The sequence below is a fragment of the Miscanthus floridulus genome, chromosome 19, assembly GCF_019320115.1.
Source record: "Miscanthus floridulus cultivar M001 chromosome 19, ASM1932011v1, whole genome shotgun sequence".
NCBI lineage: Eukaryota > Viridiplantae > Streptophyta > Magnoliopsida > Poales > Poaceae > Miscanthus > Miscanthus floridulus.
This window is the reverse complement of record NC_089598.1, coordinates 85128994-85151709: the sequence shown is the minus strand read 5'-3', so window position 1 is coordinate 85151709 and position 22716 is coordinate 85128994. Positions and strand designations below refer to the sequence as shown.

Below are 22716 nucleotides of genomic sequence, written 5' to 3'. Positions count from 1 at the left end.
ACCGCACTAAGTCCGGGACTTAGAAACGGGGGCTTGGAGTCCAAGTTTGGATGGGGACCTGGACCCCATGACAGGAGGGTGATGGGTTGATCCTGCTTGTGCCTGGGGGAACAAACGGGGCTTGTGTTTTTGAGGTACCCAGTTGGGGGCATTGATTCGTGAATCGCCGGTGTTCCGATACGGCTTGTCTACAGTTTAGCATCGTAGTAAGAACTGAAAGATAGAAGGTGATGAAATAGAACTGATTGCTCAACTCTTGCTTGAAAGTAGAACATGTGCTTACATAGAATGACTAGATAATAAATTAATATGGCTATTAGTAATAACATAAATAAGGACTCACTATTAGTATTGCTTTCTGCAAAAGGAAACCAGCAAACCATAAAGCTTATCATATTCTTTGGAGTCGAGAAATTATTCCCACTAGTCGGATAAGTCTTACGAGTACATTGTGTACTCAGGGTTTATTTACCCCTGTTGCAGGTAATGTTTAAAGAGCACCATTGTGTGGAGGATTCTTCTGGTGGGCACAGATGGATCCTCGTTCTTTATCACTAGATGTTTACTTTTGATTCCGCTGTTTAATATTCCACACTCTGACTTTGGAAATGTAATGATATAATTTTTATGAACTCTGGATGTATGAAATGGATTAAGTATTGTAACTCGTTCTCATTATTGGATCATTGGGGAAAAATGTGGATCTTTCGGGTTCTCCCTTGGGGTGTGCTCGACGGATACTGCCCGCTGTGGCTTACTTTCGGGGTGCTTAGTGTATGGTGGAAGACAAGTGCCTCCGTAAGTATGCTATTTCGGACGTATCTACCACAGAAACCGCATGTTGCAAGTGTCTATTTCAAGTGTTTCAAATGTTTCAGAAGTATGTTACAAGTGTTTTATATCGATGTTGCAAAAGTAGATCGGGACGTTGCTAATGTTGCAATGGTGTTCCAAGTGTATACCCCAAATGTTTCATCTGTTTCAGACATATGTTGCAATTATTTCATCTGGATGTTGCATATACATGCATGTTGCAAACGTATGTTTTGAAGTATTTCAGGGGTTTCATACGTATGTTGCATATGTTTCAAAATAGCTACACACGGGTTTTCCTGATGTTTCGGACGTATGTTGCAAGTGTTCCAACTGTTTTAGACGTATGTTATAAGTGTTTCATTTAGATGTTGTAAAAGTAGATCTGTTGTTGCACATGTTGCAGTGGGAATCACCTGCTGGGTCGGCGTGGACGAGCATAGGCGGGGAAATGGAGTGGTGTGGGCCCCTCACGTGAAGCAAGCGCAGGCGTACGGGTGGGCGCAGCAGCATGCATACGCGGGGGCACAGGCAGGCACAGCAGACGCGAGCCTCCGGGCGCTAGCTTGACCGTCTCCGGAGGGTTTAAGATTAACGTAGCTTTCTGAATTGGTGCAAGATTAATATGCATGGTGTCTGCAGAAAGTCTCTGGATTTTTTTTTTTGTTTTGAATTCATAATTCCGAACCTGGAGTCTTTCGACACAAGACTACTACTAGTTGCTGATGCATCAAATTTGTTTTTTTCTTTGCAAACATTATGAAATTTGATTTGAACCAGAATATTGTGCATAGCAATACGACCATATCCAAATCTGTACTTGGTGGCTCAGCCCGAGAATCGATCAAACTGGAGGTTTATTACCAGCAGCCAGTTACCGATTAAAATGCTATAATATGCCAGAAATTAGGGAGGTGGACTCAGATTTAAGTCCATCATGATGATAGCTAGCGTTTTAACTCATAACACTCATTCAATCATTTGGTGGACGGAAGTTTATTCACATACAACTGCTCATGCACATGCTGCGCTAAAATATATATGGTTGTATATGAAAGATTACCCTTTTACTAGAGTTCTATACTACTCCATCCGTTCCAAATTATAAATCGCTTTGATTTTTTTGGTACATCCAATTTGCTATATATGTAGATATAACGTATGTCTAGATACATAGCAAATTCTATATAAAAAAGTCAAAACGACTTATTATAATTTGGAATGGAGGAAGTAGTTTCGTTTTGGTTGAACATGTTCATCAGGGTTTCGTCAACCTCGTATGGGTGTTTGTATTTTTCTTAAATTATTTTAGAATTTAATGATGTTATTTTTTTTATTATAGGCGACATGGTCAGTTTTTCGAAGTTGCTTATAGGAGTATTTACAGGAGACATGCTATTTTCCTAAGTTGGATAAGGATCAACCACTAGAGAGCACTTGGTCCTTGTGGGATCAAGGAGGGGGTGATATCCTTGCGCGGGTGCTCCACCGGAGAGTGCTGACTTTCCGATATCTCAGAAAACATCGCCACATTTCTTTTCTTTACTTTGAGCATTTATGTTCTAGCAATTTAATTTACTAGAATTGTCATGCTAGACTAGAATTGAAATTCAGGGTGCTAAACTTTTGTGCGGTAACCATAAACATCACTTGATAGGTACAATGGTGAAATGGGCCAAACGATAGTTATACTTTTCGAGAATTTTAGATTTGTTCAATTCGCCCCTTCTTAGGCATATTGATTCTTTCAATGAGACCATCCCTTGACTCCCACCCCTTCTCCGCATTCCTCGTGGTCTACTCCAACCATGAGTCCCTTGGGTTGCGGGCATGCGACGAACACGAGTCTAGTGACGTCGCGCCTAGGACCTAAATGTCGCATCTCCTGCAGCTCTAGGAGGAGCATCAGCTCGTCGAGTGCTATGTGGAGCGTTGATGAGGGCGAGGCACTTGAGCCATTGTTGTGAACTTGTTCCTTTTATATAGTGAGGAGAACTAGAGAAAGAAGAAAGGCGGTATTTGGGGTAATATGGAAATATAGTCACCTACCTGTGGACCTAATGTTGTCGAAAATGTAGAATCTGTATGACACGGTTTAAGTAGACAATGAATTGTAATAGTATGTTTTAAAATAGAAGAATAGTAATGGCTTTTTCTTCAACCCATAATATTTATAATGATATGGTTCGACTCTTGTTCACTTATCTATGATGTTTAGCCATATATAGGTTCATACTTCCTCCGTCCTAAAAAGAATGACTCTATGAGGTTTGTGCTGGTCAAACTTCATTAAGTTTAAGTAGGTTTATATAAAATATTAGCAATATTTGTATCTTCAAATAAGTTTATTATGAAAATATATTCAGAGATTCATCTAATGATACTAATCATGCACGAGAAATATTAATATTTTCTTATATATATTTTGTCAAAGCAGAAAATGTTTAACTTTTTAGGAAGTGAGAATGACACTTATTGAAAGAGTGTCAAGTGATCAAGTCTAGCTAATTTAACACATTAACTTAAATCAAGAGGGAAATGGATCTATCTGCTTGAGGATGACATGACACCTAATCTTGATAGTGGGCTGAACAAAACAAACTCGGCTTTCAAGCTAATCCCACTCAATAATTCGATGAATGCCAATTTAACTAATTTTAAACAGAAATTTTTTTCTAGCTATTTGTATCCCCAAGATAGGCAAGACACTACAAACCAGTGAAATTAAGCATAGAAAAGGGCCTTTCTATTCTCATTTGTATCTTTTGGGTTTAATATGGAATAGTTCTTGAACTTATTCTACCCATGCAAGTAGATCCAAAAGATGGAGCCAATTTGGACTCATTCTTCTATCAGATAGGTTTTTTTAAAGGATTGAACCAAATCCACCCCCTGAAATGTCAATATGTGAAAAGATATGAAACAACGACAAGTGTAAAACCGCTTCAAAACTACCAGATTGCATAGACTTGATCACATCTCTTAATTCTTTAATAAAGTCTGAAGATATGTTGCTTTTCCAACTTTTCAATAGCCACGGGCTCCCTTCTATTTCTTGCACAACCACTCCTCCATCCCCAAGCCAAAAGTCATCCGTTACCTCTTCTGGTCAGAAGAAAGGCCACACAAACTGATTTCAAGCAGGCAGGAAAGGGGAACAAAGACGGCTGCTACATACTGATCAGTTTCCCTTTTGTTTATCTCCATTCATCGATCATAGCAACCCTGTTGTGAAGAAGAAGATCGAGGAGGAGGAAGAAAGATAAGGTTGCTTTTGGTCTGGTAGGATGTTTCACTCCATTTCAAGATGTGTCAATTCTATATGAAGTGGTCAAGAAGCAAGTTCAGAGCTGAGTTCTTTCTTCAAGGAAGCATCTGAATGGCTTATCCATCCACCTCCGGGATGGTCCAAGCTTCTTCATCCCTCCATGGCAGCATGTAAGTTAACCCATCCATTTAGCTTTCTCGATTTGACCTTTTTTCTCAAACTTGATTTGCACCGTATGGGTCCCTTCTTTTTTTCCCCAATTCTATACAGTGGATGATTTCATTTGAGAGTCTTGTTTATCTGGTCATCATGATTAGCAGAAGAAGTTTGCTATGGTTGATAGAAGATCCGATCCCTATTTCCTTCCTTCTTCTTATGGTCTTTGTTTCATCATGCGATGATTTTTTCTTCAAGTTAGCTAGTTCAAGTTGTGTTGTGAGTAAATGATTGCTATCAAATCGATCTGACCATCAATTAATAAGCTTTACCTCCCCTCTCACGCTTCTTTTTGCTTCTTTTTAGTTCTTCCTGTTGGAGAGCGATTCTTTGATGATATATGCTATAGTCCCAAACAAATAATTGATGTCCTTTGGGTGAACAACCTATAGTAAGAAAATGGATTAGTTCATCCTCTCTATGCAAGCTATATATTATTTCAGTACTACTTACTTTCTTAATTTATTCCCCTCCCTTCTCAATTAATTAAAGCCCTTTTAAATTTGTGGAACTAGTTACTCAATAGAAATGAGAGCAGTTGTGATATTCTGTTGCATCTGTGAAAGTGCAGGAGAAGGGATCCCGAAGGATATGACATGTCATCCGATCTGGACCAAGCCCTACTCCTCTACTTTGACGGGCAGCAAGCTAAGACATCAATTCAAGAACAACAACCGCGTAAGCGGCTCGATTTCTGCAAAAGAAAGTTCATTATGTTGAAAAATGCTTGGTCGCTTACTCACTTTTCACTATAAGCACATATATATTGAAGGAATATGTCATTGCCAAAATTCCATTAGTTCCAAATTAATGTATCACAAACTTGTCCACATGTAAGCGTTGTGATATGACTGGTTTAAATTGTATCTTAGCCAGAAATGCAAACCAAATAATGGTGTTGAGTAGTCTTCGATTTCCTTTCCACTTAGCTCTTGTGGTTTGCAGATCTCAATGTGTTCAATTTCCTCAGTTGATCCCAATTCCCTTATTTACCAACTAAGTAGCTAGCTGTTGGAGTAGAGTGACACGTAACGAACACTAACTAATATAGTTTCAAGATGTCATGCTAAAATTAGGCAACTGAACAATTATTGTTCCACGCTTTTCCCCCCATTTCTGACACTAAGTACCAGCATTTTACACCTCCTTTTTCCTTTGTTACTACCAGTTAACCACTTATTACCATTGCGTGTGAAATGAAAACAACCTATCTGAGGATAGTTTTCGCACACGCATGGAGAAAACCAGCCATATTAGGAAACACAATAGTATATGTGCACATGCTGACATGCGTGCGTGTGCCTTTTGTGCGCTCTACAAAGTCATAATGTTTGCAGGACTTGTTTCATGCGTGCAGAGACTCTCAACATCTTCCCTTCCCAGCCAATGCATCATATCGAGCCATCTCCAAAGGTATCATCCTTTCAAGCTCTAACGACCTACTAGCTATACCTCAAAGCACAAGAGATGATTGCTTCATGATGATGCCATACATACATGCATATATATGCCCTTCATTCCTCTCTTCCTACCCAGGGTTCCATGGCTTCTTCTTCAGCAGCGGTAGCACAGGTCGCTGGCCCTTCCAAGAACTCGCAGGCGCCGTCGTTGAAGGTGGGAGGCGGGCCGCTCGCCGCCGGCAAGAGCTCCAAGGCAGCAATCAAGGTAATTATATATGCAATCCGATCGATCTCATCTCGTACGCTTCATGTACGTGTACAGCAAATGTAATGCTTTGTTATATATCACAATTCACAACCAGAGAGAAGGTAGCGCCGCCAGAGGCAAGCATGGCGCCGCGGGAGCTTCGAGCTCGGATGAGGAGGGCCCCCGGACGCCGGACCCCAAGACGTTGCGGAGGCTCGCGCAGAATAGGGAGGCCGCCAGGAAGAGCAGGCTGAGGAAGAAGGTAATTATGTATTGTAGGGTTTATTTATTACTGACGATGATGACGACCTCTACCGTTTCCCAAGCTAGTAAGCAGTAGTAATATATACTGATTAAAAATATATGTAGTGGACAAGTCAACCCTCAAAACATGAGGAGAAAAAGTCTTGCAAGAAAGGGCAATTGACAAACGAAGAGATGGGGATTGGGGAGTAGACTGGACATATTATAGGGTGGTACGAAGTTAACCTACTACCTAAGAAAGTAGTTGTTTTGGACTACACATATACATATATATATTTTCTTCTGAAAGTTCCGTTTCTTCATCTTCATGGAAGATATGAGCTGCACTAGATAAGTATAGAATAGAAGCTACTTAATTTCTTATGTCTAGTTGATTGCGTGTGAAACAGGCTTATATTCAGCAGCTAGAGTCAGGCAGGATCAAGCTGGCACAGCTAGAGCAGGAGATGCAGATGACAATAACCCATCAGGTAAAGTGATGAAGAATATATATCTCGTTTGAATATGTAGGAGTATTTTAGAACAATTTGGTTACAATGACAGGAGACCCTATAATTCTTTCAGAGGAAGTTTCTTCACATTATTGCAACAAAATGGCTTACTTATCATAAACAGACATTGCAAAACATCATTCGATGTTTTTTTTTGCTTAATTGTGAACTTTCAAGTACTAATTATGCTTCTTCCATTTCTTCATAGGGTGCACTATGGGGTGCAGGAACTCTAAGCCCAGGTTTGCTTTGCTTTTGCCACTGATGACATATATCTATAACTCATCAATCAACCTCATGAAAGGCTGCACCTGCACTGCACGTGCATTTGCATGCATGCAGATGCGGCGCTGTTCAACTTGGAGTACGAGCGGTGGCTGGGGGAGCACAGCAAGGTGGTGGCCCGGCTTCGGGCCGCCGCGGAGGAGCACCGGCCGGACGGCGAGCTGCGGGCGTACGTGGACGAGGCCGCCGCCCACTACGGCGCGCTGATGGGCCACAAGGCCCGGGTCGCCGGCGCCGACCCGCTCCACCTCCTCTCCGGCCTGTGGAAGGGCGCCGCCGAGCGCTGCTTCCTCTGGATCGGCGGCTTCCGCCCCTCCGAGCTCGTCAAGGTACGCTAAAATTCATCATCTGCCGCTAGCTAATAGCAGCCTAATACCCACCGGCCGAAAGACCAAGAAGCAAGAAAGGTACACACGCAAGCGTGGCACAATAACGCAAGTACGGACCTGAAATGACACCTGTTTGATCATGCCCACCGGCTGGATGTGTCACTGACATGTGTGGCCGTGGTTCCATCGCACGTCAGCATGACCACCGTACGTACCTCACAACCAACCAATATATGCCAACAATCCCCCAAAATGAAACTTCTAAGTACATACTATTATTATATATACAAAGTTGATGGCACGCATATTAGTCAATTATTGGTCCAGCAGCAGGGATTTGGTGCAGTGGATTAGCAGGGGCAAGTAAGGAGGTAGCAGGTACGTAGGACGTCACAGTATTAGGGGGTGTTTAGTTTCATGACTAAATTTTAGTCCATGTCACATCAGACGTTCGGATGCTATTTAGAAAAACTAAATATAAGTTAATTATAAAACTAATTACATAGATGGAGACTAATTTACGAGACGAATTTATTAAGTCTAATTAATCCGTCATTAGCACATATTTAATGTAGCACCACATTGTCAAATCATGGACTAATTAGGCTTAAAAAATTCGTCTCGCAAATTAGCCATAATCTGTGCAATTAGTTATTTTTTTTCGTTTATATTTAATACTTCATGCATATGTCCAAACATCCGATGAGACAGGGACTAAATTTTTTCTGTAGTAACCAAACACCCTCTTAGCTGATGGAACAGTTCGTGGTAAGCTAAGCTGCTAAGCTCCGTCCAGAGAAGTCGTCGTGCTATAGTAAGCCGCGCTAGACGCCGCCTGCGTACGTACATGAGTGTCACGTGTCTACGAGTCTCCATCTACATCATGCATCAGTCTCAGTCGCAACTCGCACGGCCGGGAGTAGGTGGCGGAGGTGAGGTGATCCACCAGCTCACAGTGTATTCGTTTGGTCGTGGCTTATCATAAATAATCGTAAAATTTTAGTTAGAGTAGTATTTTTTTCTCACACAAATCAGTCAGCAGTACTTCTTTATGAACTAACAATGATACAAACCAGCCAACCGAACAGGCTGTTCATTGCCGCACGGGTGTCTGTGTGTCACACCTCACACGCTCACTACTACCAAAAATCATTTTTAGGGGCGACTAGTAACTCTTTGTAGCAGCGGTTTGCCTAGCCGCCCCTACGTAAGGGTCTCTACAAATCATGCATTTGTAGGGGCGGTTCCCAGGCTACTGGTGTTTCTAGCCGCCCCTATAAATCGATTTGTAGGGGTGGCTGTAGTACCAGCCGCCTCTACAAACAGCTATTTGTAGGGGCGGTTTAATCTAGAACCGCCCCTACAGTATATTTTCCCGCAAAAAAAAAAATTCAAATTTACAATTCAAAATCACGTTGCCAAACGTCCCACGACCAACGTTCCAAACCGCGTTCGCGTTGCCGAACGCCCCGCGACCAACATTCCGAACCGCGTTCGCGTTGCCGAACACCCCGCGACCAACGTTCCAAACCGCATTCGCGTTGCCGAATGCCCCGCGACCAGCGTTCGCGTTGCCGAACGCCCCGCGACCGCGACTACAAGCACAAGAGTATTCTATAAACTACAATTACAAGTCCAATTCACAAGAATATATACAATCCATCATTAAATATATAAATTCCATACATATTGTTATCAACGTCCTAGAGCTAGCATTTCAGTCTCACAAAGGTGTTGGTACTGAGGATTTGTACCTAACTCAGACTCTCGGTCATAGTAGGCGCCTCTGACGTACACAATTCGGTCCAATATGAAGTTGCAAAGGTCGCCGACGAGCTCTAAGAGTTGGTCATCCTTGTATGGGTATCTTTTCATTCCTCTCTCTTCTCTCCACTATAAGAGAATAAGTTTCGGTTTAGTATTTCATACCATTTACGAAGTTTTTATACTACGGATGAAGAGGTTCAAACTTACCCTTAAGGGATGTCTTCTGTAGACACCGGTGTTACTCATTATAGAACATATATAGTATCCACAATGTACACTCCCAGGCTTCTGCTTGGGGCACTGTGTGTTTTGCATATGAAAATGTTAAGTAATGCTTTTGACAGCCATGTAATGGAGTACTGAAGAAGTAAATTACACTTACCGCACATAGTGTTTTTATATCTAGCTTTTCCTTTCTTGCTGGATCATGCCTTCCATGATGATTAGTGACATATAACCTAAATGCCCTATTCGAATTATTTTAGCAAATACAACTTGTTAGTATCCAAAAGTGAATGTTACAAGTATGTATACAAATATATAAGCTAATGAGGATTATCGATATGTATACGTCTTGAGAATCGATATGAAGTCTTTGTATGTCACCGTGTCCTTATCTAATGAATCAAAGACCCATGCCATGCTCCTCCCGACATCGACGGCTATATAAATCCAGTGGTTGCTGCATGAATTTAATCATAGAACTAGATAAGCTCTTTTGCATCGAATAAAATATATCGAACAAAGCTTTAAGTATAGAGTTGAGCTTACTCGAAGTTGTATGGTAGCCATATAGTAGAGTGTTGTTGGAGATTTTTGAAAGCCAGAGCAATGTATGCCGCAACCTTAAGGGACTCTTCCCTTAGTTTCGCCGTACGGATGTGCTCTTTCTCCCGAAGAGTCTTTGCAGCAGCTAACTCTTTGGCATCAAGTGTCCACCGTTTAGGGTAATTGAAATTTGTTTGGGCTATAGCTTGAGGGTCCACATACCCGGCTTTCACACTTGGCATTTGTTTGACAATGTGCACTTGCATTCTACGAATCACGGCGTGGGTTAGTTACAACAAAATTCAAAGATTACATTCATATCATATCGAGAGGACAAGGACTTACAGGCACCACGTGCGAATTAGATTCATCTTCATTTCTCCCAGGTGAAAGCAAGTTTGCATGTCATTGAAGTCAAAGACAATTTTACCGGCTGGGCTTCCAAATGTGCCGGTGGGGAAGCATGCTTGTATGATATCTATGCTCGTTGGGAGAACACGCAAGTACCAATCATGGAACCTTCTTATTCCAAGTGGTAGGCGCTGAATGTCCCGGTTTGGTAGGAAGGGCTTGCCTCTTTCATATGTTTTCGGGCAATCCTTTGACCATTTGATGGCATCAATATTTGGATACTGCTTTGCAATTTGGTGGAGTTTGCTAGTGACGGCCTCCTTAGAACCCCATGATGGGAGTTTTTTAACTTGGTTCTCAGGCTTGAACTGGTCATGGGAATACCACTTGGACACCGATGAGACGTCTTTGATCGGAACATAAACTGGCCTTATGGTGATTGGATGCTTCTTTCGAAGTTCCCATTCAGGCACGTCCTCATCTTCTTGTGCTGCAGCTTCTTTAGGAGGCACTCGTTGTTCATGTATCAGCTGTGCTTGTTGAGAAGACTATGGTATCTCATGATACACTTGCTCGGTACAAGCTGGAGAAGGTTGTGGCATCTCATCAGGCACATGCTCGCTAGGAGGCGGGGAAGAATGTGACATCTCAGGAATGTGGGGGTTACGAGATGGTGAAAATATCTCCCCGACCTCAACAACTCGCTCCAAATTTGGGAGAGGGGGAGGCGGCGAAGAAGCAGTCAATATAATGTCCTATTTGTGCCAAAGGATGAACTACCCCATAACGTCTCCGAGTAACACCAGCCCCTTGGGAGTTGCATAGTCTAACCTCCACTGCATGAACTCGGACTTCACTGTATGCACCTCGACCCTAGTGTAGTCCAGAGGTATCTTATTATTATGGTGTAATCCACCGGGAGGATGTGCCTCACCCGTTGCCACCTCCATCACAGTGTTCTGCCGGCCGCTGAGAAACACCAAGGTGCAACTAGTTGGTTCCCGTATACAATCGACTGGGGTTGTGGCTGTAATGGAACCTTGGCTGCTAGGAACTTTCAGAGGGCTGCCAACTAATGCCAGTTCTCCCGGCGGCGTCACTAATATCCGTGGCTCTATAGACAGTCCTTGCTCCTCCAGCGCCTTCGCAACTAGAGCCTTCAATTGGAGCTCAAGACTAGTCTCCCGGTCTCGGCCATGTTTCTTGTACATGTGCCTGTCCTCTTCGAATCCTTGCTTCCAGGTCGTCCTTTTCCCTAGCCCCCTGGTGCAGCCTGTGTGCTTCTTGTTTCTCAAGCCAAGGCTAAGCTCGTCCCTCTCTCTAGAAGGATTAAATGAGCCATTCTCCTTGTCTTCAGCATATTTCAGTATCCTTGATACCGCCTCTTAGGTCTCCAGCTTATCAAACTTAAGATTACTGTCGGATGATTCTGTACTCCTTGCACATATCTAGTTCCTTGAGCGTACCTTCAAATTCGTCACATCGATATTCCCAGTAGCTGCGGTCTCTTCGTCCATCTTCCTAAACTGCTCTTCCTTGGCATAGTAGCCATAGGGGCCTAGATGATGGTGGTGTTTGTTCCTCTTCGCCAGCTCGGTGTTATGGACACTGAGCTCTAATGCCTCCAGTGAAGTCTTCTGAGCCACGAGCTCCTCCCATTGACTAGGAGTTATTTTATCAAACTTGTTAAAGGGAGTTAACCCCTTTTGGATATACTTCGTGTTGAGCTCCGACCTCCAACGTCGGAATGAATCTCCCATCATCCTGATAACATTTTTTTACCAATTCATGCTTACCCTCCAGAAATCTAAAATTAACCTTCAGCTGCCTATCCCATAGTGCATTCTTTGTGTTCTCTGGTACCTCTTTATAGTTAGGGATTGCTAGGTTCAATTTATCTCTTACTAGGGCCCCGATCGTATTACGGAATTTTCCTCTTAATTCCTTTGGCTCAAGGATCTCCCCTGCTAGTTCGACCTCCGTTATCACATAGCATGCCTTATCTAGATATAGATTTCCTTTTCTATCCTCTCATTTCCTCTTAGACTTGGTAGTCGTGGTTGTGTCTTGAGTTTGTGGAGCAGAGGCATCGTGATCCGTCTCTATGGCTGTTGCCTCTGCTCTCCTTTCCTCTACTCTATCTTGTCCAGCGAGATGTCATGGACGTCGACGTCATCTTTTCTGAGTTTTAGGAGGGACCTGTATATACGATAGGTCAAAGTGTTAGCAGAGGTAACACAGCCAAAGCTTTAGCAAAATTTACAAGCTAAGGCTTTTTCCCTACCTCCTCGTTCGGGTCAAAATCCTTGTCCAAATCTTCCTCCGTTGGCCTCCTTCTGGCTTCACGTGGGAAAGGATCCTCGGGACTTTCATATCCCTCTTCTGAGTCATCATCATCATCATCATCCTCTTCTTCACCTTCAACAACCTCTCCTACTCTTCCTTCTGCTCTCCCTTCCTCCTTGTCACACTGTTCCTGAGTAAGCATCACTTCTAGATCCTTTTCTAACTCGTTATCGAACTGCTCCTGAGTTAGCTGGTCCTCTAGTGGTTGCTCCTCATTGGTTGGGTGCTCATCATGCTCGGGGCATCGAGCTGCACTGTCTGGTGTCCATGATATTATTTCGTGCTTTGTTCTAATAGATGCAAGAAAGTGTGCTTTAGGTACGCGAGAAGGTATAAGAAATAAAAAAGGGCTATAAACCAAAGTAGTCATATAAAACAATAATATATAAACAAAGAGTAGTAGCAGTGGTAGAGGCCTCAGAAACATGTTAATCATCATCTGATCTTGAACTTGGAGCATCAAGGCATCATAACAGAGAAGAGAGGAGAAGGTAATGTAGGGGCGGCTGCTAATGATGCCAAGTTCCTCACATTTGGAGTTAGTATGAGGGAGAAAGACTAGTTACAAATTTTACCCAGAGATTAAAAAGAAAAATCACAACTGTTCATGATGATCAATAATGAACAAGTGTGATTTCTCTTTTTAATCTGTGGCTGAAACTTGTAACTAGTTTTTCTCCCTCATACTAACTCCAAATGTGATGGTTTTTCCCTAAAATTTTCTAAAATCATGCTCTATCATTTTAGTCTAGTCATCTATCTTTGTCACTAATTTTGAACAATTCAAATTTTAAATTTCAGAAAATGACAGCTTCAAACCTGATTTCAAACACTAAATGATTTCAGCTGTAAAGGTGATGAATATAAAAGTTGTATAACTCATCAAAATCTCCTACTTTTATTTTGGTCATTTCTTCATTTCATAAAGTGTTAAGTGATTTCATAAAGTTTTAGTAGTAATAGAGTGGATGTTTAAATAGAGTCATCTGAATGTTGCAAAGGGTAGTCTCATACACATGCATAAATGTAGTCTCACACACATACAAAAATATGTAGTCTTACACACGTACATAAATATATAGTCTCACACGCATGCATAAATGAAGTCTTACAAACACACACTTACATAAACACTCCACGTTCAACAACTAGCTAGCCCCTTATAACGACTTTCCCCTTGACACCTTTTCGTTCCCATGGCAATATGTCTTTGGAGAGGTTCTTTTCCACAACACTGATCTTCTTAGGAAAGTCTGTGAATAGCGGCATCTCATCGTAGTTATTGTAAGCTTCAACATCGTCCACGCCATCAACTCCAATAATGTGCTGTTTTCCGGAGGCAACCACATGCTTTGTCTTCTTCTTCGGGGGAAGGTTACTTTGTGGGTCAGACATATAGAAAACTTGTGCGACACGTGAAGTGAGCACCCAAGGGTCATCTTGGTAGCCTAGATTCTCGAGGTCCATGACTCTCAATCTGATCTCGTTCAGTTGGTGTTGTTTGATCTAGCGGCATCGAAACAGGGCCACCGTTATATCCCTTCCGTAGTCAAGTTCCCATATCTCTTCAATGATGCCAAAGTATTGGATCTTTCACCCCAATCCATCGAGAGCCTCTATTGGAATGCCGCTGTTTTGGTTCACATATTTACTATCCTTTGCATGGGTATAGTACGTCTACCCATTGATGTCATAAGCATTTCAAGATGTCACCTGTCTCGATGGCCCCTCTGCTAACCTACTGATGGTAATAGAGTTTGTGGTTTCTGCAGGCGATATGTTTTGGTTCTTCAACCATGTAGTTAGTCGTTGCTTGTGTTGTTTCATGACCCAATCATCCGAACAGCCATTTCTCTCGGCCATAATGGTAGCCAAGTGTTCATCAATGTACGGTTGCATCAGTTGTGTACTCTGTAAGATACTGTAATGCGCCTGACTCACCTCTTTGTAATCATGGTCGATGAACACTTTTCTACCACTGGTGCCCTTCCCGGCTAGCCTACCCTTGTGATGAGAATCGGGTTTACCAATCCCTTTCTGTACTTTTAGGTACTCTTGACAGCACTCGATGACTTCTTCAGTACTGTAACTCTCTATCATAGAGCCCTCTGGGTATGCTTGATTATGCACGTATTGACTTAGAACCGACATGAACCGCTCATAGGACCACATTTCATGCAAGTAGTAAGGGCCTAGCTCCTGTATCTGATGAACCATGTGAATCATGAGATGTGGCATTATATAAAAAAAAGCAGGAGATAAACACATCTCCAGTTGGTTTTGTGTCTCCACCACAAATTCATGTAGGTCACTCAGCTCTTGCTTACCAATCATCTTCTGTGAGATCTTCGAAAAGAAGTAGCACATGCGGGAAGTAGCACATGCGGGTGATGACCATTTTCAAGAACTCTGGCTTTATAGCCCTGTCGGTGTTTCGTACAAGCACCGACAAGTAAATTTATAGTAGTGCACGTTAGGCTCGAATGGTGCGCTAAAGGACACAAGATTTATACTGGTTCGGGCCGAATGTCCCTATGTCCAGTTTGTTGCTGCTCGTGTTATTAGCACCGTGAACAGTTCGTAGTAGGGGGTACAAACGATCGAGAGAGGGACTGGTCCCAAGTCTCTGATGGAAGGGTTGAAAGGAGGCCAAGAGCTTGGTCGCAGCTTGACTGTGTGTGAGTGTCTTGTGTTGTTTCGTCAAAGATCGGGTCCCTTTGATGGAGGAAGCGCCTCCCCTTTTATAGATGAAGGGGCTATCTTTACAAGGGTGAGGGCTTTAGGAAGCATACTCTACGTCTTGTGGTTCACGTCTCCCCGGCCTCGTCCTTCATTCTAATGAGTGCAAAGGAAGATAAGCACCTACAATACTATCGATGGCTCTATAGAATGTCAGGTTGGTTACAGAATGCTGCCCCGCGCAGGGTATGGGTTGCAGCATGGTGGTTTGACTTATGAGCCTCCCTATCCTTGCTCCGCATGCCTTCTGGTTCCTATGAGTCTTTGTCGGAGGGACGTGGGGTCGGGGTCCGGAGTAACGCCGTGGTCAAGGTCTTCTGACTTGGTGGACCTGAGGGGTTGGGAAGCGGGCGCCGCTCCCTTGGGTCCATAGCGTGGTGACGGAATATCCGTCATTTGTGGAGATAGCAAATCCTTTTCTGGAGCATAGTGGTTGTCATATATCTTCGTCGGGTTCCGTGTCCTAGGACTGAAGGCGGCGCCTACAACTCTACAGGGTGAGGAATACGCACCTGTAATACCTTTCAGGCTCTATGGCGCTCGGAAGGGTCTAAAGCACCTGTCCTGTCGTTCCCTGGTAGTACTTTTCCTGCCAGGGCGCAGGGTATGGTCCTTGGAGCCATGGTTGACCCAAACGTCTTGTCTTGCCCTGTACCCATCATCTTGAGGGAATGGGGAGAAGTTGTCAGGTAAGATGAAACCAGTATTAGATATCAAGCAGGGCGAGGCTCGTTCCTTGCCATCGGGCAAAACGGAGACCAATCCCTATCTCTTGGGCGAGACCGACCCTGCCCCTCTAGGGTCGGGCGAGGCGAAATCTATTCCTCAGCCCTCGGGCGAGACCAAACTCACCCAAAAGGCGTTGGGCGAGACGGAGACTAGCCCTGAGCCCTTGGGCGAGGCAGAGCTATCTTCAAAGGCATCGGGCGAGGCGGAGTCTATCCCTCGGCCCTCGAGCGAGACCGAGCCCGCCCCAAAGGCGTCGGGTGAGATGGAGACTAGCCCTGAGCCCTCGGGCGAGGTAGAGCTATCTCAAAAGGCATCGGGCGAGGCGGAACCAAACTCCTGTCATTCGAACAAGGGACGTAATGGCGCCCTTATGCATCCAGAAGTTTTTAACGTTTAGTGGTTATTGGTTTCGCCTTCTAGGGTACCCCGGTATTAGGTCTCCGACAAGCCCTGATGCAATAGGTAGAAACACTGTCAGCATCACATGGCAATCGTGAGCCTTGCAGTGTGTTATTGACAAGTCCTTCATCGACACTAGCTTCTTAACATTTGCTGAAAACCCCATCGGGGCTTTGATCCCCCTCAGGAAAGTGCATATAGCTCTCTTCTCGTCTGGTGTTAGGTTGAAGCACGCCACGGGCAGAGTGTATTTTCCATTAGCCTCAGGTACCGGGTGAAGCTGTGGCATCACGTTTAGCTGCACCATGTCTTTTCGTGCTTTCAGACCATCCTTTGACTTGCCTATGTCCATCAAGGTAGCAATGAGACTCTCAAAGACATTCTTTTGCACGTGCATAGCATCAATAGCATGGGGGACTTCCAAGTCTGGCCAATAAGGCAGATACTGAAAGAAGATCGATTGTTTCTTGAAAGGTACGCCTTTGATAGGAGGTGTGCTTCTATCTCTGTTCGTCCCATCTGGATTCTTCTTTCCATAGATGACACGCATGTTTTCACCATTCTGTACATGTGTTCTCTGTTATGACGTCTCTCCAGAGGGGGTTCAATCTCCGGGGTGTTGTCATAAAATTTAAAGAACAATTTGCTGTGGTACTTGTGACTTATCTTTAAGAAGCGTCGGTTCCTTAGGTAAACTATCTTCTTGGATGCATCTAGGTACACCCATGTAGTACCATCCAAGCAAACCAAGCATCCTATCTTTCCTTTGATCTGTCCAGACAAAGCAAACATCGTGGGATAATCATTAGTAGTAACAAATATTATTGCTCTACATATGAAGTCCTCCTTTCGGAACGCATCATATATTTACTCCCCATGCCTCCATAGCCTCTCCATTTCTTGCATCAAAGGCTCGAGGAACACGTCTATATCAATGCCTAGTTGTTTAGGGCCAGAAATAAGAATAGTGAGGAGAAGGTACTTCCTCTTCTAACACAACCATGTTGGGATGTTGTACATGGTCAAGATGACTGGCCATGTGCTGTGGTCGCTCATTCTCTCATTGAAGAGATTCATTCTATTGGTGCTCAAGCCAAACCATACATTCCTTGGGTCATCGCTGAATTCTTTGTGCTTCTCGTCAAACCTTTGCCACTGACTACAATCAGCCAGGTGTGCAATCTTATCATCAACCACCTTGCGCTCATCATCCCACCATGTCATGAGTGCGACTTCTTTAGGGTTTAGGAAGATACGTCTCAAGCGGTTGGTCACTGATAGGTACCATATTACCGAGGTAGGAATTCTTCTCTGCTTTGCATCGTTGCCTAATGGAGTATCCTCTAGGGGCTAAGATTCTTGTACCACCTTTTTTGTACCCTTCTTATTCCTCTTTTTCCCCATGGAGGGTTTGTCCCCACCGTAAAGGTCATTGTTCTTGTACCGGCTGGCCCCACACCAAGGACATTTATCCAGTGACTTAAATGTTTTGCCACGAAAAAGTATGCAGTGGTTGGGGTATGCATGGATTTTTTCAACCCCCATTGTCAATGGACTTATGACCTTCTTTGCTTGGTATGTGTTGGCGGGAACTAAGTTTGGTTGTGGCAGCACCCATGACAGGAGATGCAATAGATCATTGAAACTACAGTCTGACCAGCCATACTTAGCCTTCAGGATGAGCAGCTCAAGCACAAAACATAGCAATGTCCAATGTGTCGGATAACCCTTTTCAACACCATACACAGTCTCCTTTGATGCTTTTGTCACCCTTTCCAAATCATCTTCATACCCGACACGTGCTCCACCATCATTATCGGCACCACCTTCGTCGTTACCATCCCAACCACCAGCATCACCACCTTGTTCATTGCCAAACTCGAAATCCATTCATGCATCAAGCTCTGCTGAATATTGGGACATGGATTCTATGGTTTTGTCATCGTATTCCTCATCCTCGTCGTTTACAATAACCGTTTCACCATGATAAATCCACACTGTGTAATCCTCAACAAATCCTCGCATAATCAAATGTGATATGATGATAGTTACATCTGTCCATGCCATACGATTTTTGCAATCTTTACAGAGGCAAATAATTGTATCCTTATTCTCTTTCAATGTCGTTGCATGCTTCTTTACGGCTTCAATAAAATTATCCACCTCTTCACAAAAACCTGCCTTGAACCTTAACGAACCATACATCCAAGAGTTTCTGTACTCCATCTTTTACAACAACAATAAAACAAACATTAAAGGACTACTTATTCAGATATATATAAAAAAATGAATCAAATTAATAATTACTTGAGAATAATTGTATATACTTCAGATATATATGAATATAAATCTAATATAATTACATGAAGCATACAAACACACCATGGTAGAGGAAAATTAATTAATGACCTATTTATCCATAAATAATTAAAATACATATTTATTGATTACAATAAATAATTTCAAAGACAACAATTAGCAATAATTATACTTTACCCAGTATCTTTCATACAAACCCTAGTCCAATTTCATCAAACATAAATTTACAAAAACGAAATTAATAAAAAAACCAAACCCTAGATCTAGATCCACATGCACATCAAACATCCATAAAACTATCTAATTGTTCACTAAAATAAAAAAACATGGACCAAATAAGGTACTGATCTTGTTCTCCTCCCTAATTTACCCTAGTACATTTAAAACTTAGCTCTAATTTGCTTCATAAGTAGCTCAAGCACCATAGAAGAGAGAGAAAAACAAAACTCTAATTACTCACTAACCAACCATTAAAACTTCAAAAAAAAGTATGGAATAGTATTTTCTTACCTTCTACAATCTCTCCACCGAAGAATTTAAGACCAAAACCTTTCTCCCTTAGTAGAGCAATTTCTAGGAGGTGCCCAAAGCCTCCCCACCTTTCTTTCACGGGTTGGAGTGAGTGACCCGAGGAGAAAGAAGTGCTGCAGCTGTTTTATATGTGGGTCATTTGTAGGGGCGGCTGGTGATTGAGCTGCCCATACAAATCCGAGCTATATATACGTGGGCATTTGTAGGGGCGGCTCAATCACCAGCCACCCCTACAATTAGAAATTCCAGGGACGGCTGGTGATTGAGCTGCCCCTACAAATCAGACCCTGTTTGTTGGGGCGGCTCGTATCACCAGCCGCCCCCTGCTGTTCCATTTGTAGGAGCGGCTGGTGTCTGGGCACCCGAGCACGCCACTGTAGGGGCGGCTCCATCACCAGCCGCCCCTACAAAAAATTCGACACGTTGCTAAAAATCGTTTTTTACGTAGTGGCTCGAGCTCGATCTATCCATGGACACGTCGCGTCACGCGGCGGCGGCGGCGGCGGCGGCGGCGGTGGCGGCGACGACGAAGACGATCAATGTGCGTGCGAGCTAGCTAGGCTCAGAGTCTCAGAAGGCAAACGTCGTCGTCGTCGTTCGCTGTCGCTGTCGACGTCGATAGATGATCCATCGCGTGCTTGGATTAATTTGGAACGCCAGGATTATTCCAGCTTTTGTTCGTGGGGCTGGGATCCATCGATCTTCTTTTTTCCTGCTACCTGCTCCTGGAACCCTTTCGATGACGCCAACATGCACGCACGCAGGTCGTGGTCCGGCACGTGGAGCCGCTGGCGGAGCAGCAGGCGGCGGGGGCGCGCGACGTGGAGCAGGCGGCGCGGCGGGTGGAGGAGGCGCTGGACGCCGAGCTGGACGCGCTGCTGCGGTCGCTCTCCGAGGTCGTGGCATCGGACGCGCCGCCGCCGCCGGGGATGATGTACGGCGGCGGCCAGCTCTACCACCCGGCCGACGTGGCCGCCGGCTACATGGGGATGGGCCACATGCACGTCGCCCTCGCCATGGACAAGGTGGCCTCGCTCGGGACCATCCTCAGACAGGTATGGTCACCATGCATGCATGCATTTTCTGTCTGTGTCTGTCTCTTCCTTAGATTCATTTTAATTTTCGGCCAAGCTAGCCATGCACTGCTTGCATGCTCATCGCAAACGTACCGTGCAATTAATGCATGCAGGCGGACGAGCTGAGGATGCAGGCGTTGCACGCGCTCCGGCAGATCCTGACGGCGAGGCAGGCGGCGCGCTGCTTCATCGCCGCCGCCGACTACTTCTGCCGCCTCCGAACGCTCAGCACGCTCTGGACCACCAGCCGGACGGGTCAGCTGGCTAGAGGCCCGGCCGGGTAGGCATCTACGGCTACGGCATGGATGGAATACATACAGCCGGCTAGCTACTAGCTTAGCTATGACGTTAGTAACGTAGAAAGCGTTAAACTATACATCACATGCAAATGTATCGATGATATATATAGAAACAAAAAGGTATCATATAGAAGTGCTCCAGTGGTTCTCTTTTCAAAGTTGCAACAATTTCAAAGCAGATTAATTATTAGTGAGGTACATTAGATATATATACCGTATACTACTAGTATACATATGTGTTTGAACTTTGAAGGGAGAACCTTCTGAATGAAAACGATTGTTATATTCATACAATCATACTTGTAGACTTTGTTTACATCAGAAAGCTTCGGTGGCGATGGGATGGCATGACCCTATATGGCATGTCGTCGGACCAGAAAGATTCTCACCAACATCAAAATATGGCCAATAGCATGGAAATTACTTAAGTGCCCTATGTAAGAAGCTTTAGGATCACTAGTAGAGAAATGACTTTTGATCCACTTTGAAATTTGTCTTTAGTCCCGGTATTTTTCGCATCCGAGACTAGAGAAACCTTTAGTCCCGGTTCGTAGCTCTAACCGGGACTAAAGGTCCCTGTCCAACGGCTACTGCGGCAGGCTTTTGCTGCAGGGGACCTTTAGTCCAGGTTGGAGCTACCAACCGGGACTAAATGTTAACTTTTACTCCTAATTGGTCCCTCCAACCGGGAGTAAAAGTCTACTCCCGGCTGGAGGCTCCGTCCCAGACTAGAAATGGACCTTTAGTTCCGGTTTCTGTCTCCAATCGGGACTAAAGATCCCCTCCTATATACCCCTTCTTCCTCCCCGAGCCCGAGCCACTTCGAGCTCAGTGTTCTTACTTCATCGCCGGTCTCTCTTCTTCCTCATCGCCGGTAATCACAAGATTTCTTCGATTCCTCCATCGATTCTTCGGTTCTAAAGGTTACCAACTTTATACTCTCATATTTCATCAGTAGTATATCTCATTTTGTGGACTAGATATATATGGTTTTTTATGGTGGATTTTTTTATTTGTAAGCTATTTAAGCTCAAAATCACTTTAAAGTTTGCATATTTGGATGAAGGAAGGTTAAAGTAGTTATTCAAAACTAGTATTCAGCTTTCATTTCTAGCATGCATAGCACACTTCATGGTTTAGAGATATAGAGAATTTTAGAGTTTTTTAATTTTATTTGTTAATAAAATGAGAAATTTATATTATATTAAAAATAAGTATAGAGAGTAGATGACAACTGCTTTCGGGTCCTCGGCCTCTCATCGGGTTCCAAAGCGACTGAGGCCGGACCTCCCTCTCATTGCATGCGGCAAGTGTGAGGAGAAAATTGTGATGGAGTACCGAGTGAGAAAGGAGTGTCCCAACAAGGGCCGTATCTTCTATAAGTGTCCGGATCGCAATGTGAGTTATTTTATCGCATTTGATGATTATGGTTAATTTATACTTATTTTTATGATAATTATGATTAAAGTTCTAATTTTTTTGTTTTAATTTCAGTGGATGGCACTGGATGTTCAGGCTGGTACTAGGAGGAAGAGTATGTTGAACACGTGCAAAACTCTCTTGCACAGGCGGCTACGGCGGCTGATGAGGCAGTGATCCTGTGGAAATAGCCCATAGATGTTGAACAAATGCATGATCTGTCTGTTTTAGTTGGGATTGGTCGCGAAATCCTTATGCTGCTGAAGTGCATTTTAGCTTTAGTTTTTTTAGTGGTAGTTAGGATTGTCTACATTGTAGCGAGACTTTCATAAATTAATACCTTGTGTGGTGGCATGCATGTCGTATAATTAACTAATTATGTTCTAGGTTTTAATATGGTATGTATATCATGTAATGCAGATGAACCGGCATTGGATGTACAATGCTGATCGCCGCTCCCAAGAGTTCATTGAGGGCGTGCATTCTTTCTTACGTGTGGCCGAGGTAAACAAACGCAATGGTTTCATGTGCTGCCCATGTGCCATATGTAAGAATTTGAAGGAATATGCTAGCTCAAGGAGTCTTCATTCACACTTGTTGAAGTCGGGTTTTATGCCAAACTATATTTGTTGGACGAAGCACGGAGAAACCGGGGTTGTA

At 43.7% G+C, this 22716-nt stretch overlaps 1 protein-coding gene across 2 annotated transcripts; it reads left to right on the top strand.

Annotated features, from left to right (window-relative positions):
* Nucleotides 1–3856: 3856 nt before the first annotated feature.
* LOC136528153 (transcription factor TGAL8-like) lies at nucleotides 3857–20939 on the top strand. Of its 2 annotated transcripts, none has more exons than XM_066521070.1 (10): nucleotides 3857–4251; nucleotides 4869–4975; nucleotides 5655–5710; nucleotides 5834–5962; nucleotides 6060–6206; nucleotides 6598–6678; nucleotides 6908–6941; nucleotides 7042–7313; nucleotides 20027–20317; nucleotides 20452–20939. In XM_066521070.1, exons 1-10 carry the CDS (start codon nucleotides 4193–4195, stop codon nucleotides 20620–20622), a joined length of 1347 nt encoding a protein of 448 aa, XP_066377167.1. In that variant the 5' UTR covers nucleotides 3857–4192; the 3' UTR covers nucleotides 20623–20939. The 2 variants fall into 2 exon arrangements, with proteins under 2 accessions (XP_066377167.1, XP_066377168.1); XM_066521071.1 differs by having other exon boundaries at nucleotides 4864–4975.
* Nucleotides 20940–22716: the final 1777 nt, after the last annotated feature.